This window comes from Protopterus annectens, chromosome 11.part0 (assembly GCF_019279795.1).
Source record: "Protopterus annectens isolate FY-2018-M chromosome 11.part0, PAN1.0, whole genome shotgun sequence".
Lineage (NCBI taxonomy): Eukaryota > Metazoa > Chordata > Ceratodontiformes > Protopteridae > Protopterus > Protopterus annectens.
Genome location: NC_056745.1, coordinates 50,697,803 through 50,716,916, shown reverse-complemented (window position 1 = coordinate 50,716,916; position 19,114 = coordinate 50,697,803). Strand labels below are relative to the sequence as shown.

The window sequence follows — 19,114 nt, the reverse complement described above, 5'->3', positions numbered from 1 at the left end:
TCACATCTAATAACACTAAGAAAGCCTGTGGTACAATGAAAGGGTGAAGCAACTGAAGGAAGAGCATTTTGAAAGAGGGAACTTTCAGATATGTGTTCAGGGTAGACAAGTCTACAATGGGTCTCCACTGCTCTTCTTTTCTTAGTACTAGAAAAATCCTGGTATAAAACTCTTTTCCTAAAAATTATTTAGGGACTTGCTTGATGGTCTCCTGATTTAAGAGATCTTGAATAAAGGGGGGGGGGGTTCAGAAGGGAAATTTGGTTTTGAGGAGGTGGAGGCATGCCTGTTAGAGGGGGAATGCTTTCCCAAGACATGGCACAGCTGTCTATGATGATGGAGAGGACCCATTTGTCTATGGTAATATCTTTCCACCCAGCCAAAGACAGCAACAGTCTTTGGAAAGAGGGGAAGCGGAGCTGGGGAAACAAGACGGGGTGCTGCAGAGGTAGTTGAGGCCTGGGAAAGTGGGGATGGGGAGAGGAGGAGGGGTGCTACAGATGTAGTCACAGACTTGGAGAAGTGGGGGCAGGGACAGGAGAAGGGGTGCTGCAGAGGTAATCCCAAACTTAGGGAAGTGGGGAGAGGAGGGGACAGTAGGAGAGGTGCTGCAGAGCTAGTCAGAGATTTGGGGAAGTGGAGGAGGGGTGCTGCAGCGGTAGTCCCAGACTTGGGGGAGGGGAGAGGAGGAAGGGTGCTGCAGAGGTAGTCTCAGACTTGGGGAAGTGGGGAGAGGAGGAGGGGTGGTGCAGTGGTTGTCCTAGACTTAGGGAAGTGGGGGCATGGAGAGGAAGAGGTGTGCTGCAGAGGTAGTCACAGACTTTGGGTAGTGGGGGAGAGGAGGGGGGTGCTGCAGAGGTAGTTACAGACTTGGGGAAGTGGAAGTGGGGGAAGGGAGAGGAGGACGGGTGCTGCAGGGGTAATCACAGATTTGGGGAAGTGGGGAGAGAAGGAGGATTAGTGCAGTAGTAGTCCCAGACTTATGGAAGTGGGAGCATGGAGACGAAGAGATGTGCTGCAGAGGTAGTCACAGACTTGGGGTAGTGGGGGAGAGGAGGAAGGGTGCTGCAGAGATAGTCCCAGACTTGGGGAAGTGGGGATGGGGAGAGGAGGAGGGGTGCTGCACAGCAAGTCCCAGACTTGGGGAAGTGGGGGCAGGGAGAGAAGGAGGGGTGCTGCAGATGTAGTCCTAGACTTGGGGAAGTGGGGGCATAGAGAAGAGGAGGGGTGCTGCAAAGGTAGTCAAAGACTCGGGGAACTGTTCAAGGAGGCCAGAACAGATTAGTCATTTAGGTCTGGTAATTAATTGCCCCAAAAACAATGCTAGCAGAGGTGTAAACTTTCTTCCCCATCTATCCATAACCCTAGTATATCTGTCTATAGGTAGGGTATTAGCACTGGGCAGCAGCTTAAAGGGCTTATCTGCAGAGAGAGAAACTGCCAAAAGGTCTGCTGCTGGGTTCTTATACAGATATTTTAGGTCATCAGAGACCTTGTTAACCCTATCTGGTCTCTTGCAAGCTGGAGGGCGAGAGTCAACTGCAGGAGAAGTGGACTGCAAAGTGTCCTGGAAAGCGTTCAGAACAGGAGGGACTGCAGAAAGGGAAGAGGTACCCAGCTCCAAGAGGGGGTAATGCTGCTTCTCCACAGCACAGATCTGAATAGACTGCCAGTCAAAGTGGCATGTTCTGTATAGTTTCACCAAAGGTGAATCACGTGAGAGGGACTCCCTTTCATCACAGGAAAATTGTCCTGGGGAATGCATCTGAGAGAATATTCCAGAGAATGGACTGAGTCATCATCCTGCTCCTCATCAGAAGATGAGGAATCCAGGTTGGGTTTTCTGGGTGTAGCCTGTAGTAGGGGAGACCCAAAGGAGGGAGGTTTAAGGAAATGGAGGTTTAAAACTCTGACCTCTAATAGAGAGCCTGGGATTTCCTCCTTAACTAAAGTTTGTGGGGCACCATGTGGCCATTCTGAAATAATTAGGGCAGGTTCCTGGGTCGTATCGGCAATCTGCAAGGCCTCAGTAGCCATACCAGCTTCCGATGGGATCTCAGTAGAGGGCAACTGAGCAGAAGTCTGACGTACCTTGAGTACTGTAACCTCAGGTACGTTAGAGTCAGAAATGTTGGACCACTGATCCATTCGAGGCCTCAACCTTTTTCTTTAGTGGAAAAGACACATATGGGGATGCGGAGTCTGCCATCTTTGACTAGGCCAGGCATTTAAGACACTAGGTCTTGAGGAAGGTAGTCTGCTTAGACCTATGGGTTTTTGGAATGAATGACTGACAAACAGAGCAGGATTAGTGAGCATGTTCTGTGCCTAGACAACAAAGACACTTGGTATGCATATCCTTATATGGAATCTTTCTACAGCTCTTGCCTCTCCCATGTGTCATCTACAACTTACAAACAATAAAACATAAGGCAAAAAGCAAGGATCCTCAACCGGGCACTTATCTGGATGAAACGAATTAAGCAAAGGTACCAACAAGCAAACAGTGAACAGTCCCAATGGATGCACAACCTGTGTTCAGGCTGGCAGTGAGACAGTCTGAGGATACATGCTCATACATCCATCTTTATACCCCAATGCATACGATCTGAGGTCATGCGTTGGACGTATGACCTAAGGAAGGAAGGTAAAGCTTTGGTTACATTGGCCAGATGTCAGCAATGACAACCCATTTGTCACAATACTGCAACAGTGATTTCAGTCAGGCCATCTGCCTACTTCCAATTGAAGCATATTATTCCACCTTTGGATTATACAATGATGGTATATAAACTGGTAATTTCCCATCTGGATAAGATTAACATATTCTTCCTCAGGCTTATGTAAGATGACTTAGACCAACTGCAGAATTCCATGCCCACACAACTTACTGATACCTTCGGTACCAGTCATATAACTCAGCATTGGTTTCCATTTCTGGCTAGATGTGCCTTTAAAATCTTGACCCTCACCTTCAGTGTCCTTCTAGGTCTTGCCTATCTCAAGCAGCTGACTTGGCTACACACTGCAGGTCATTAGATGATATGCCACTAGCTCCAGGGGGCAGGCTACAAATATCAAGCAATATTTTATTTGCATATTTAGCCCCTGTCTGTAAAACAGATACCATCCATGACTTGTTCAAGTTATTTTGAGAACGCCTTTAGGAGGTCCAGAATTTCTACCTCATTTGAAGTTTATCTAGGCCCTTCTAGGGGCACTGCAACCAACTCTGATCAGTTATTTTTGCTATTATTTGTTTTTGGATTAATTATTTATATGCGGTTTATTTCATGCCTTTTACAATCTTAAACTGAATCTACTCTGTCTTGTTCTGCTGCACTGTACTGCTTTATGTAAGATTCTTACATTTCAGGCATCAAAACAGCTTTTAATAATAAATAATAACAAAAGTTTAAAACTTGATAAGGCTAGCTTGTGTGGGGAAGACAAAAAATAATACATGCATATATAAGTAAACACAAATGACAAGACATAACCTCACATTTTGGCTTTCTAATCTATTTATTTTGAAGAGAACGGGTATTCCCAAGTACAAATAATGAAGCAACCTATCTCTATCTGGATAAATATAAATATCTATAAATATGTATTTAAATTATCTTCTTGACTGTTGTTGCAATAACAGCTACAAATTCCTTTTTTTTAAAGAAATTCAGCGAACGCTTGGCTCCCAACTGAGTTTGCCACCTTTTCTTCTGTACATGATATACTAATTCTGGCACACACTATGCAAGGTAAGGGAAACAAGTTCTTCTAAATCACAAAAGTAAGAAACTAATAACATACACTAAAGACAAACCCATCTCAGATAAATGGTTTGAGGGAGGGAAGCTTTCTGAACAACACATAATCTATTTCCACTTGTGGACATCATGAGGTGTGTTTAAATTTATATCAAAATAATTTCATCAGCAGCATAATTTAGCTTTATAGTTAAACATTTGTTCAGAACTCAGCATATGGTTAACATTCATTGCATAAAATATTTCAGGATGTACTCACCTCTCCCCAGCTCCCATAATTCCAATGTGGACATGGCCCAGACTCACAGTGCTTAGATTCTGCTGGTTTTGTTCCTTCACTACAGAAGTTGGTCATTCTTCCATCCTTATCTTGACACACAACAGCCCTGCGTTGGAATCCACCTGCACATGTGCTGGAGCACTGCAAAAAATAACAAAAATGCATGTAACTAGCATGACTTGCAACAGAGCAGCAGTTGTGCAACAAGACAGTTTTACTCATTATATTTCCATTACACTTAATTAAAATAAATGCTTATTTTATGTGCTGAATCATTGTGGTCTTCTTTCAATGTTGTTTCAACATTTACTTCCACTGCAATACAAATATTTTTTCATTTGATTTTTTTTTCATTGAAATTCTAAAGTTCTACACGGCTATCAGCATATTTTCAAAACAGATTTTTCTGAATAAAAATATGAGTAGGGTTCAAAACAAAGATTAATTCAGGTGCAAGTGAAATGCTTCTGTTACACGGAGAAGACTTAAATCAAATCTGTATCTACCTAACAAAGACAAACTGATCATAAGGTAATCTGGAAAAGTATCTTTTTATAATCTGCAAAGTTTGCAAACAGTGATGACTACTCTGCACAGCAAACTGACTTTCCTGACTAATATGTGTTAATGTAACTGTCCTTTTTTTCCTAAAGAACTTCTTCAAAACATTCACCAAAGGTAAGGAATGCTTTCATCAGCACTGAAAATATGACTACCTCTAGAAATGTTATTGATATTAAACAGACAGGACAAATACTTCATAAACAGAAGTTGTGTACTCACCATAACGTTCCATCTGTGTTGTCGATCTTCATTCATTCTTGATGTATGGGATCGGTTCCGAGCTCGGCCTTTATACAGCTTGTGCAGCCAAAAAACTCTTGAGCCTGTACCACAATGCCCCTCTCTTCATTACCTCAGATCAGGTTTGCAGACCATAGCAAGAGTGTACATAGAAAATGTAAGCAAAAGCAATTTCCAAGGTAAAAACCCTAGTAATCCCAGGACAAGGGTTCAATCCTTCAGGAAATCTACAGGAGGGGAAAGGTGGGAGGGATGCCAAGAATGAATGAAGATCAACAACACAGATGGAACGTTATGGTGAGTACATAACTTCTTTACCTGATGTTGTCAATCTTTGTTCATTCTTGACAAATGGGACATGTCCCCAGCTACTTTATTTCTTGGCTGGCCCAGCTACTTTATTTCTTGGCTGGCCTTATGGAAGGATATTCCTGAGAACCACAGAGCTGAATGATGCTCTTCCTCTGGAGACCATGTCCAATTTGTACTGAGTGATAAAGGTATGAAGCGTAGCCCAAGTCGCAGCCGAGCATATTTCATCCATGGAAGCTTTTGAATGGAAAACAGCTGAAGTAGCAACTGATCTGGTCAAATGTGTTTTTACAGGTACAGGTACCTTTTGGTTGTTATGATCATAAATGAAAGTAATGCAATCTCTCAGTCATCTAGATAAAGACACTTTGGACACAGCTTTTCCCACTTTTGGGCCAGAAAAGGAAATAAACAATTGATCTGATTTCTGGACTCTAGTCCTCTCATGGTAAAAATGTAGTTGCCTACGAACATCCAGTAAATGCAAGCAATATTCGCCTTCGTTGGAAAACTTGGGGAAGAAAACTGGTAAGTCACTACTTTGATTAATATTAGATTCAGAGACCACTTTAGGAAGAATGAAAGAGTTAGTTCTCAACGAGACAATGTCCTCATGAAAAATGATATACGGGGGTTTTGCACATAGTGCCTGGATCTCAGAGACTCTTTTGGCAGAAGTGATGGCTACTAGAAAAAGAGTTTTCCAGAAAAGGAATCTGAGATGGCAAGTAGCCGCTGGTTCAAAGGGAGGTAGTACCAAGGATCACAAAAAAAGAAGTTATGTACTCACCATAATGTTCCATCTGAGTAGGTACTTCATTTGTCTGCAACCTGTGGGTATCGGATCCGACCTCGGATCCAAGCCGGCAGCTTTACTAGCTAAAAGATCCGAGCTCCTGGCTCCTCCCCTTCACCCATAATCCCCTGCTACATGCTCCCTTTCCTCAGATCGAGTTTGCTTAATCTAACAACTAAGACCCTCGACAGAGGACCAAATAATGCCTAAACACATGAAACAATCTCAATCATGATCAGGAACCATGATAATGGTTAGGGGGGCATGGAGGGGGGGTCGGTTGCAGACAAATGAAGTACCTACTCAGACGGAACGTTATGGTGAGTACATAACTTCTTTATCTGAAGTAGTTACTTCATTTGCTCTGCAAACTGTGGGACAGAGTCCCCAGCTACCTAAAACCTTGGGAGGCCCTCAAGGAAGGATATTCCGAAGCACCGCGGCGCCAAAGGAAGCCCTACTCCTTTATATCATATCCAATTTATAATGAGAAATGAATGTATGGGAAGAGGACCAAGTAGCTGCTGAACATATGTTGTCCAGAGGAACCCTGGACCAGAAGGCTGCTGATGTGGCTATGGATCGGGTTGAGTGGGCATGGACTCCGATAGGAGCAGGTTTACCTGAGGCTACATATGCATGAATGATTCACTGTGAAATCCAATTTGCTAGGGTAACTTTGCTAATAGCTCTACCCAGAGCAGGTTTGGCAAACGACACAAACAACTAATCAGCCTTGTGAGTATCCTTCGTCCTGTGCAAGTAAAAACGTAGTTGTCAATGTACATCCAACTTGTGTAATTTGTATTCCCCTTTGTTCTGAAAGTTGGGAAAGAACACTGGTAAATTAATCGACTGATTAATATTTGACTCTGAAGCCATCTTTGGTAAGAAGGAAGGGTTAGTCCTGAGAGACACTCTATCCCTATGAAAGATTAGATAAGGGGGTTTCATGCAAAGGGCTTGAAGTTCCGAAACCCTCCTGGCTGAAGTAATAGCAAATAGAAAGGCTGTTTTCCATGATAAGAACTTTAATGGAACTGAGGCGGCAGGCTCAAAAGGTGGGCTTGTCAATGCTTGTAAAACCAAAGTTAAGTCCCATGGTGGGACCGCAGACTTAACTGGTGGCTTCAAAAGAAAAATACCTTTCAAGAAGGTTTTGCATATCTTCGCAGAAGCTAAAGATCCCAGTCCATCCCCCACATGAAAATGGGAAATGGCTGCCAACTGTACTTTAACTGTAGATGCACTGGCTCCTTGATGAAAAATGTGTGACAGAAAATCAAGAACCGCCGGAAAAGGGACGGTAAAGGGATCTAAGCCCTTGTCCTTAGCCCAGACAGAAAAATGCTTCCATTTACTACTGTAAAATTTTCTGGTAGCAGGCTTGTGAGCCGCTACCAGAATGGCCTTTACTGGTGATGAGATGCCGGGAGTCCTTGCCATTAGTGGAACTGGATCAATCAAGCCGCGAGCTTGAGGTTTACCAGGTTCGAGGGTTGCAATCCCGCAGGATGCGAAATCAGATCCGGAATGGGATCTAAGATCCATGGAGGAACTACACTGTGAGACCGCAGACATGGGAACCAGATCTGGCGAGGCCAGAATGGGGCTATGAGGATAATTCTGCTCCCCAACCGACGTGCTTTCTGAATGAACTTCACCATAAGAGGAAGGGGGGGGGATAAGCATAGAGGAGACCGGGTGGCGAAGCATGAACCAGAGCGTCTCTGGGGCTCTCCCCTGGTGGGGGAAGTATTGTGAAAAACTCGCTGCACTTTGTGTTTGACAGAGAAGCGGAAAGATTGCAGCAAGGTAGACCCCATTTGAGGAAGATCTGTTTCGCAACTGATGGTTTGAGAGACCACTCGTATGGTGTGAGGATCACGCAACTCAGTTTGTCCGCCAGAATGTTGGACCGACCCGGAATGTGCATTGCTACCAGAAAGCGGCTGGTGGATATCGCCCTCTCCCAAACTCTCATAGCCTCCCAACAAAGGGGATAAGATCTGGTTCCTCCCTGTTTGTTTATATTCCAGACTACCACCATGTTGTCTGTTTGAACCACAATAGTCCCTAGAGGGAGAAGGTCATGGAGAGCTTGCAACGCCAGAAGCACTGCCCTCATCTCTAGGACATTGATAATGTAAGGTGGTCTCTAAGGGGGTCCACGTGCCTTGGACGGTTCTGCCCGAAGAATGCACCCCCCCCACCTGAGGCGAGAAGCATCCATGGTCAACGTGGCTTGGGGCGGAGGCATCACGAAGGGTCTCCCTTCTCGCAGCTCCCGTGAGCGAAGCCACCAGAGGAGGGAGTCCCTGCAAGCCCGGCTCCGGGGAATAGGGGTGTTCAACAGATGTAGCAACAGAGACCATTGGACTTGAAGGGTCCATTGCAGAAACCTCATTCGTAGACGCGCGTGTAGACAAAGACTGATTGCCACCGCTATACAGCCTAGTGCTCTCAGGACTAACTCTGCCGATGGAGCTGGGTTCTGAAGGAGGGCTATAACCTGACATGACAAACTGTTCACCCTGTCCGAAGTTAGTAGGGCCTGAGAGAGGCGAGTGTCCAATTTGGCCCCTATAAATTCCAGAACCTGCACAGGATGAAGAAAGGACTTTTGAAGGTTTACCGAAATGCACAAACTCTGGGCAAGAGTTAGAGCATAATCCCTGGCAACATACAGTTGATGCCTGTTGGAGGCGGTGAGGAGCCAGTCGTCCAGGTATGGAAAGACCTGAATGCCCTGGAGTCTCAGGTGAGCTGCAACCACTGCCATGACCTTGGTGAACACCCTGGGGGCTGAGGTGAGGCCGAACGGAAGAACCCTGAATTGATAATGACTGGCTCCCAGCTGGAAGCGGAGAAACCTCCTGGATAGTCTGTCCATCAAAATGTGGTAGTACGCATCTTTGAGGTCTATGGAGCACATCCAGTCATTCTCCCGAAGGAGGGGGAGAATTGATTGAAGAGTGACCATCCGGAATTTCTCTTTGGGAATGAACAGGTTCAGGGAAGAGAGATCTAGCTTTGGTTTTAAGTCCCCCGTCTTTTTTGGCACCAAAAAGAACCTGGAGTAATAGCCCAATCCGAACTGGTCTGGGGGGACGCGCTGGATGGCTCTTTTTTCTAGCAGCTTCGAAATCTCTGAAGCTGCCACCTCCCTTTGATCAGGTGGGATGTCGGGGAGGCGTTTCATGGGGTGGGGAAGATTTAGGAAGGGAATAGAATAACCTCTGGATATGATTCGGAGCACCCATCGATCCGTCGTGATGGACTCCCAATTTAGTAGGTGCTCCGACAAACGCCCGCCAACTGCCTCCAGAGAGGGACAGCCGGGTAAGCCCTCAGGGCTGTTGCCCGGGCCTGTCCGAGAACGGTTCTCTAGACCCAAAGTTATGCGGCCCTCCTCTGCCTCTGGGCTGGCGTCCACCTTGTCATCCTCTGCCTCTGAAGGACGAGGGGTCTGAAGCTGGACGGGACTGCCGGAACCACATCTTCTTTTGTCCCCTCTGATTCCTCGAAAAGGATCGTTGGGGATTAGAGAAGTGGACTCCGACGGAAGACAGCGTCTTCCTGTCCTTTTCGCTTTGGGCCAGCGTCTCGCGTACGGTCTTGCCAAAGAGTGAAGAACCGTCAAAGGGCGCATTCATGAAGGACGCCTTAAAGGGTTCAGCGAAATCGCAAAGGCGGAGCCAGGCGTGACGCCGCAAGACCACCCCCACTCCGCTAGCTCTAGCAGCTCCCTCCGTAGCATGGGAGAGTAGCCGCATAGACTTGTTCGAGATAGACTTCAAAGTGGCCATTACGAGTCGAGAAAGTCTTCTTATCCTCGACCGTCATGGACACCGGGGGAGCTGCAGCGTATTCCTTTATTAGGTCTCGCTGTAGCCTGATAATGTGTGCCATGTAGTTCGGCGCCCTTACAGAGAAGGTGGCTGAAGCAAACATCCACTTCCCAATGCGGTCCAACGCCCGAGATTCCTTATCCGGAGGGTGGACCGAGGAACTCTCCTGCATGAGTTCCTTTTTCGTGGCAGCCGCCACCAACATGGCATCCACAGGTGAACCCTTAGACCAGGCCTGCCTATCAGAGGGAGGGCTAAGAATTTTCTCTGGCCGTCTTGGAATGGGCTCCATGGTGTCGGTCTCCTTCCACGCCCTGGTAGTAATTAAGTCTACCAGGGGGTCAGCCAGGGGGGACATCCAGGAGGTAGACGGGCCTGCCTCAAATGCCTCCAGAAACACGGACTCGTCCGAGGACGGTTTTTGGGCAGACCACCCCCTCTAATTCGTAACATTTCCATGATGTCTCCAAAGGAGACATCCTCAGGGGGTGACCTTAGGGAACCTTCCCCTTCATCCAAATCCAAGTCTGTCAAGGGAACTAACTGGAGGGTTTGAGCAGGCTGTCCCAGTGGTCAGATGATGGAGGACAGATCCAAATGCATAGGGGGAGTGGAAGGATCCGATGCCCGGACCGGGGATCTGGAAGGCCTCGACAAAACCCTCTCCACTACCTCAAAAGCCGAAGGTGAGCCGCTTTGCCCAGGCTCTGAAAACAGTCTCCTCGGCTCCGAAGCAGGGACTGGTGTCGGAGCCTAAGCGGTTGGATCCGAGAGGGAAGTGTGCTCCGACCTGAAGGGCGCCAAAGACACACCAATCCCTATGGATCCGATGCTTGGCTCTCAGCCCCGAGAGCTAGGATCCGACACGCTCGAGGGTACAGTCGGCATCGAAGCTACCGGAACTATCGGCGCCGACAAATCCCCGGCTACGAATGGGCCCGGATCCGATGACTCCAAAACCCAAAAACGGGTTGGTGAAGGAGTGATCGTGGCAAAAAGGGGGACTGCACTCCCCCCCGGAGGGGGGGGGCAGGAGCACCCCCATCTGCATCTGAGTCTGCAGAAATCGACGCATCATCCGTTCCATGTCCGCTTCGGTCAGGCTTTTTGTGGACCTAGAAGATGTTGTCGAGGCAGGCGGGGAGGGCCGCCTCGACGACCTTGAGAGAGACCGGTACTCCTCCTCTGGCACCGGCAAAAAACGAGGTGAATGGAGCCAAGAGGGAGAGGATCTGGAGGCCCTCGTAGAGGGACTAGTAACTTTAGATGGTGGGGCTGAGGGATAAACCTCAGCCCGCCTCTTATGACTTTTATGTTTGTCCCTATCCTTCTTCTTATGCCTCTTCTCTCTAGAAGAGGCAGGTGAGTCCCCTGAACTCTGCGCAGCAGAGGGAGGTTGAGTCCCAGGCAGAGTCGGGGGACCTAAAGGCACAGGGGCTGCAGTAGCAGCCTGTGCCTTAGAGAGAGAGGAAGAAGAAATGTCCTGCGGTAACAAGCCCGCCAGGATCAACTTGTTCTTCCTATCCCTGATGGCCCGGGGGTTAAACGCTGATCATATCTGGCAGCTAGTGGATAAGTGGGCCACCCCCAGACACAAAACGCACTGAGTGTGGCCATCAGCCAGGGAAAGCTTATGGCCACACTCAGTGCACTTAGAAAAGACGGCTTTGGGCCCTTCAGCCATCACACTAACACACCCACACACTAAGGGGAGGAACAAAAACAACGTATAAAAACTATTACCACAAAAAAATAAAACTAAGGCTATCATTCGACAAATAGGAGCTAAACCATTCACACACTAACAAAAATTTAACTTTTTTTCTAATTTTTGACAAAGATTCACTGAAAATATCTCACCCAAGCCTAAGGAGCTCTTCAGTAGAAGCTTCTTTCAGTCGCGGCAAACTCGATCTGAGGAAAGGGAGCATGTAGCAGGGGGTTATGGATGAAGGGGAGGAGCCAGGAGCTCGGATCTTTTAGCTAGTAAAGCTGCCGGCTCGGATCAGAGGTCGGGTCCGATACCCACAGGTTGCAGAGCAAATGAAGTAACTACTTCAGATCTAAGGGAGCTAAGGGATCTTTGAATAGAGGTTTTAAGTGTAAGGCACCTTTAAAAAAAATCTTGCATAGGTGATAAATTAAGGAATGGTCATCGAACCCATTGTAAAAATTAGAAATGGCTGCTAAATGAACTCTAATGGTGGACTCAGAAGCTCCTTAGTCAAAAAGGGCAGCTAAAAATTCCAAAACATTTTCAGCAGGTGCTGAGAAGAGGTCTAAATTGTCTTCAGAGGCCCAAATTGAAAATCTTTTCCAATTGCTGGAATATAGTCTCCTCGTGGAAGGTCTATGGAAAGCCAGAAGAATCTTTTGTACGGGGAAGAAATTATTATTCTGCCTGGTGACTAACGGAATTGGAGGAACCAAGGTGTGAGCTTCAGAGTGCATAGATTGTGATGCACCAGTGCAGGTGAGACAGCAGGTCTGGAACTGTGTCCGGAATTTACGGATGGTGAGTCAACTGAGGCCATAGAAAGGGGAACCAAACTTGCCTGGGCCAAAAGGGAGCAGTGAGAATCACTTTGCTTCACAACCTTTGGGCTTTCTTTAGGAAAAGGGGTATGATGGGAAAAGGAGGAAAGGCATAAAGAAGACCCGAGGGCCAATCGAGAGGGAGCATATCTCTTGGGGACTCCCAGAGGGGGGGAATTAAGGCAAAGTAGTTGCTGCACTTGTTGTTCACTGGTGAGGCAGAGATCACAGCGAGGCTGGCCCCAGCAGCAAAAGATTTCCTTTGCTACTTTGGGATTGAGAGAACACTTGTGAGGAAGTAGAATACATCTGCTCAACTTGTCCGCTATCACGTCGGAACTCCCTGGGATATGGGTTGCCATAAGAAAGCAGTTGGAAGATATCACCCACTGCCACACTCTGAAAGGTTCTCGGCAAAGGAGATAGGATTTGGGTTCCACCCTGTTTGTACCACACCACTCACATACTGTCTGATTGGACTGCAACTGTTCACAGAAGAAAAGCAGATTGAAAGGCTTGCAACACTAGGAGCACTGCTCTGATTTCCAAGACATTGATGTGCAAGTTGGTCTCTTGTGGCGACCAAGTGCCTTGGACTGTTCGTCCCAGATAATGCCCCCCCCCCCTATCTGGGAGGTGTCTGTGGTCACTACGGCCATGGGTTAAGAGAGGACAAAAGGACGGGCCATTAGAATTTCTTCTGACTGCATCCACTAGGATAGATCCTTTTTGCAGTAGCCTGTTATAAAAACTGGGTGAGTCATCGAATGAGACAGAATAGAGCATTGAGAAGCAAGAAGCCATTGAAGTATCCTCAACTGAAATCTTGCAAGGCAACTCGGGTGATGGCCACTGCCATAGATCCTAGGGTTTGAATGACAAGTAGAGCAGGCACTTTTTTCTTTTCTAAGATGAGCTGAACTTGAGACCTTATCTTTTGGAGTTTGTGAAAAGGTAGAGAAGCTATACATGAAATCGTGTTGAGGCAGGCTCATATGAGTTCTAGATCCTGAGTGGGAGACTGCTGTGACTTTTCTTTGTTGACTGCTATGCCCAGAGCACTGAACAAGTGTATGATGACGTCCATGGCTTGAAGCAGTAGATGCCTGATAGGGGTGGTGAGGAGCCCGTCATCTAGATAAAGAAACACCTGGAATCTGTGTTGTCTCATGTCAGCGGTGATGGCTGCCATGCATTTGGTGAACACTCTCGGGGCTGTGGTGAGGCTAAAGGGCAGCATTCTGAACTGATAATGACTGGCCCCTAGCCAAAAGCGGAGATACCTTCTTGAGCATTTGTCCATCTTTATGTGATAGTATGCATCTGGAAGGTCTATACAGCACATCCAATCACTTTCCCCTAGAAAGGGGAGAATAGGCTGAAATGTAACCATCCAGAATTCTGTCCGCTGAGCAAGCTTGTTCAGAAGGCTGAGGTCCAATATTGGCTTCCAGTCCCCCCATTTTCTTTGGCACTAAAAAGATCCTGGAGTAAAACCCGGATCCTATCTGGTCTGGTAGGACTTCTTGGCTTGGATAACAATTTTTTTTCTAGCAGCTTTTGAAACTCTACGGCTGCTTGATCCCTCTGATTGGGTGGAACACTGGGGATTTTTGTTAAGGATCTCAGCAAAAGCATGAAAGGGATGTGACAGACTCTGATAATGATTCTCTGTACCCAAGAAGTGGAAGTTGTCACCAGGCTGTCGAGTCTTTTTCTGACTGTTTTGAGAGGTAAGCAATCGGGCCTCCTTTCAGGAGCACTGGTAGGGTTATCCAGGAAAGGAGTTTCTGGGATGTTGGTTTCGTGGGCCACCTCTGCCTTGTGGCCAGAGTCTTCCATCTGAGCTCCCCCCTCTACCCCTAGAGGAGCTGTGTGTGTCCTGAAAAGGCCCCTGGGACTTCTTGAACCATATCTTTCCACTCCTCTGATTCCTTGAATAGGATCATGAAGGAGTAGAAAAATGAATGCCCACAGCAGACAGGGTCTTTCCATCCTTTTCACACCTGGCCAGTATGTCCTTCACCCTAAGGCTGGACAAAGATGATCCATCAAAAGGAGCACTGATGAAGGAAGACTTGAAGGGCTCCAAAAATTCATACAAGCGCACCCAGATGTGTCACATTATGGCAACGCCAGAACCCGCTGCTCTGGTCGTGCCTTCAGCTGCGTGTTTAATGAGCCACATGGACGAGTTCAATATAGACTCCAGGTTGACTAGCTGAGAGGCGACCTTATCCTGCACCTTGTTAGACACGGGTCCAGTGAGAGTTTCCAATAACTCCTCAATCAGACCTTTCTGGAGTCTAGCAAGGTGCGCCATAAAGTTCAAGGACCTAAGTGCGATGGTCAATGAATAGTAGACCACCTTTCCAAATCTGTCCATCATCCTAGACTCCCTGTTAGGCGGATGTACAGTAGGACTTTCATTGGCGAGTTCCTTCTTGGTGGCAGTCGCCACCACCATGGCATCTACTGCTAAACACTTGGCTCAATATTGGTGGTCATCTGGTGGAGATAGAATTTTGTCTGGTCTCTGGTGAATAGGCTCTGTGGAGTCAGGAGCCTTCCAAGCCTGCTGCGCGATCAGCTTAAGATCGTCAGCGGGTGGGGTCACCCAGGAAGTAGATGGTAGAGCACCGAACACTTGCAAGTACATGAATTCCTCTGAGGTTGGGTCTTGGGGCTTCCAGTTACCCCTCTGCTTTAATATCTCTAGGACGTCTCTAAAGGAGACATCTTCAGGGGATAACCAGAGGGAACCTCCCCCTTCATCGAAGTTCATGCCCTCAGTGACAGATTCTTCTGGAGAATCTAGGTGCTTCCTCTTGCATGTCATCTTATGGGGGGGGGTCCTCAGTGGGAATCTCTTGAGGAAGATTCTGAAGAAAAGGAGCCCTGTACAAAGGGGTAACTTGAAGCTTCGGTGCTTGCTGTCCTGTCGTGGAGATTGGTATCTACTCTGGACCAGAAGATATGGTAATATGACACTCCAGTGCAGGAGGGACTAGCTGAGAGCCTGCAGAGGCTAAAGCTCTCTCCATAACCTGGAAAGCAGGACCCCCTGAAGAGGAGTGGTATCCCAGAACCGAGAAAGATCAGCTTGGAACCAAAGTCACACCTCGCTCCAAGACTCCACCCTCCAAAGCAGGAGCCAGCGAAGGACCCGCAACCGACAAAGTATCATGAGCCAAGATTGGCTCTGTATAAAAACCAGCAGCTGATCCGAGTCCCTCAGAACCAGCGGTGGAGTCACTAACCCGAGAATCTGTCGGTTCCGAGGAGGGAACCGAAGAAGTCAGAGTAACATCCATTGCTCAAGGGGGGATAGTTAATGGCACCAGAACAGCTGTTACCAGGGGAGTCGAAGTGCTGGGCTCCGCAACTTCAGTGGAAGTCAGAGGAGGAGATACTGCAGGAGTCTACTGGAGAAGAAACCCCAACTCCAGATGGGAAAAGGAACCGAGAAGGAGCAGGAATACCTCTGGCTGCCAACAGTTGATCTACCAATCTCACGAAATCCACCTCAGACAGACTCCTGGAAGATCGAACGGATAATTCCGTAGGAGACTCTGGTTGGTCCATAAAGGGGTTGGGAAGCTGGCCTGCAAATGGATCTATGGAAGGTGAATATCTTGTCCTGGGGAGACTCGGTTCTGGTTTTGGCACTTAGGGGGTGGGTAAAGTCTGCTGAGGTGCCATAGGAGAAGTTGGCACCAAGCTGGAAACCAAAGATGTCGATGCCGATGACGAAAGCACTGTAGCAGAAGCAGCAGTCAGTGCCAAGGATTCTTGAGCTTGTAGATTTTGTACCTTTGATTTCTCTTCTGAGGAGGTAGTCAGAACCGAAGTCTTATATTTTGGGCCACCAGTGCCGAGAGAGACACAGGTACTCAGTCGCTCTTCTTTTTGGAAGTGTCTGACTTAGGAGGAGTCAGCCTTGGACAAACCTTCACTGAAAGGAGTTTTCAATAAGCCCTTTAAAATGAGCTTATTTCGACGTTCGACCAAGGCCGGGTGACTAAAGTAGTAATAAACTAGTAAAAATAAACTGAGCCAGGATAGACCGCCACAATGCCTTTAATGAAACTGGATAGACCAACGAACAAAACAGTACTAAGCGCTTTCTCCCTTTACAATGTAGGGCATCTTCAGAGTAAAAATGAACTGTTATAACATTCAAATACTTATATTGTGGATAGTACACGCCTCCAATGTGATTAACCAATCACCCTGTACAACTCATTAATTGCTCTGAAAATTTAATAACATCTAGTACTTCATTCTGTTTTGAACAATAAATATTATATATTAAATATAAATATTAAATATAAATGGCAAATTGGCATTATTTCATTGGTATAGTTTAGTGTTTTAATAGCATACACGTTTCGTGTTGATTTTTCATCTAAGCAGTTTTTAGACATACAATTAGATATATTAAAGCATGTGTGTTTGTTTTTAGGTTCTGTACGGTCGGGTTAGTTATTTGTATTTGCCATTTATATTTAATATTTATATTTAATATTTATTGTTAGAATGAAGTACTAGATGTTATTAAATTTTCAGAGCAATTAATGAGTTGTACAGGGTGATTTTACTCTGAAGATGCCCTACATTGTAAAGGGAGAAAGCGCTTAGTACTGTTTTGTTCGTTGGTCTATTCAGTTTCATTAAAGGCATTGTGGCGGTCTATCCTGGCTCAGTTTATTTTTACCGGGTGACTAAAGGCCTGGCAGATGTCACAATTTAAGTCTAGATGTGGAGTTCCTAGACAATAAACACAGGAAAGATGCCCATCTGAAATGGGCATCTTTCTTCCACAGTCTTGGTACTGTCTGAATCCAGAACTGCCTTTTTGTTTTTCTGCCATTTTGAATTTAGCATTGAAAGGAAACAAGAGCTAACAATGCACACACATACACACGTGCACACACACACACACACACACACACACACACACACACACACACACACACACACACACACACTCAGGATATACAGAAGGTCGACCAACAATGGTAGAGGAAGAAACAGCGAAAGGCCACACTATAAAAATCACTGAAAATAACGTCCGCTGTGCTATGTGCTTGAATCCACTGAGGCAACTGAGTAATCCAAAATGCACAGTATTAAATTCTTCCACATTACTTTATGTAACCATTTCATTTGTATTTGTTACACACCTTATGTTAAAAAATGTTAATACTGTGCACTTTAAATCATGGAATATAATTAATTAGAAAATTAATCAAAGGAATTCATTGGTTAGAAGTGTGTTTAAAGCCCAGCTTGTCTGTTATGGTGATGTTCTGATGAAGTCTACTGAATTAGATGAAAGCGCTTAACGTTTAGTTATTTTTACAGTGTTGTAGGTTAATAAAATATATTTTGGATTACCCAGTTGCCTCAGTGGATTCAAGCACATAGCACAGCGGACGTTATTTTCAGTGATTTTTACAATGATGGTAGAGGAGAATACCAAAAAGGTATAAGGTACAACGATGGTAGAGGAGAATACCAAAAAGGTATAAAGTACAACGGATGGTAGAGGAGAATACCAAAAAGGTATAAGGTACAACGGATGGTAGAGGAGAATACCAAAAAGGTATAAGGTACAACGATGGTAGAGGAGAATACCAAAAAGGTATAAGGTACAATGGATGGTAGAGGAGAATACCAAAAAGGTATAAGGTACAACGATGGTAGAGGAGAATACCAAAAAGGTATAAGGTACAACAATGGTAGAGGAGAATACCAAAAAGGTATAAGGTACAACGATGGTAGACGAGAATACCAAAAAGGTATAAGGTACAACGATGGTAGACGAGAATACCAAAAAGGTATAAGGTACAACGATGGTAGAGGAGAATACCAAAAAGGTACAAGGTACAACGATGGTAGAGGAGAATACCAAAAAGGTATAAAGTACTATGGATGGTAGAGGAGAATACCAAAAAGGTATAAGGTACAACGATGGTAGAGGAGAATACCAAAAAGGTATAAGGTGCAACGATGGTAGAGGAGAATACCAAAAAGGTATAAGGTACAACGATGGTAGAGGAGAATACCAAAAAGGTATAAGGTACAACGATGGTAGAGGAGAATACCAAAAGGGTATAAGGTACAACGATGGTAGAGGAGAATACCAAAAAGGTATAAGGTACAACGATGGTAGAGGAGAATACCAAAAAGGTATAAGGTACAACGGATGGTAGAGGAGAATACCAAAAAGGTATAAGGTACAACGATGGTAGATGAGAATACCAAAAAGGTAAAAGGTACAACGATGGTAGAGGAGAATACCAAAAAGGTATAAGGTACAACGATGGTAGAGGAGAATACCAAAAAGGTATAAGGTACAACGATGGTAGAGGAGCATACCAAAAAGGTATAAGGTACAACGATGGTAGAGGAGAATACGAAAAAGGTATAAGGTGCAACGATGGTAGAGGAGAATACCAAAAAGTTATAAGGTACAACGATGGTAGAGGAGAATACCAAAAAGGTATAAGGTACAACGATGGTAGAGGAGAATACCAAAAAGGTATAAGGTACAACGATGGTAGAGGAGAATACCAAAAGGGTATAAGGTACAACGATGGTAGAGGAGAATACCAAAAAGGTATAAGGTACAACAATGGTAGAGGAGAATACCAAAAAGGTATAAGGTACAACGGATGGTAGAGGATAATACCAAAAAGGTATAAGGTACAGCGATGGTAGAGGAGAATACCAAAAAGGTACAAGGTACAACGATGGTAGAGAA

At 45.8% G+C, this 19,114-nt stretch overlaps 1 protein-coding gene across 1 annotated transcript in view; it reads right to left on the bottom strand.

Annotated features, from left to right (window-relative positions):
* ADAMTS20 (ADAM metallopeptidase with thrombospondin type 1 motif 20) overlaps positions 1-19,114 on the bottom strand; it is a 3,636,702-nt gene that overhangs the window by 1,334,465 nt on the left and 2,283,123 nt on the right. The window contains exon 27 of the mRNA XM_044087413.1: positions 4,027-4,188. Coding sequence (XP_043943348.1) covers positions 4,027-4,188 — 162 coding nt within the window. The remainder of the gene's footprint in view (positions 1-4,026; positions 4,189-19,114) is intronic.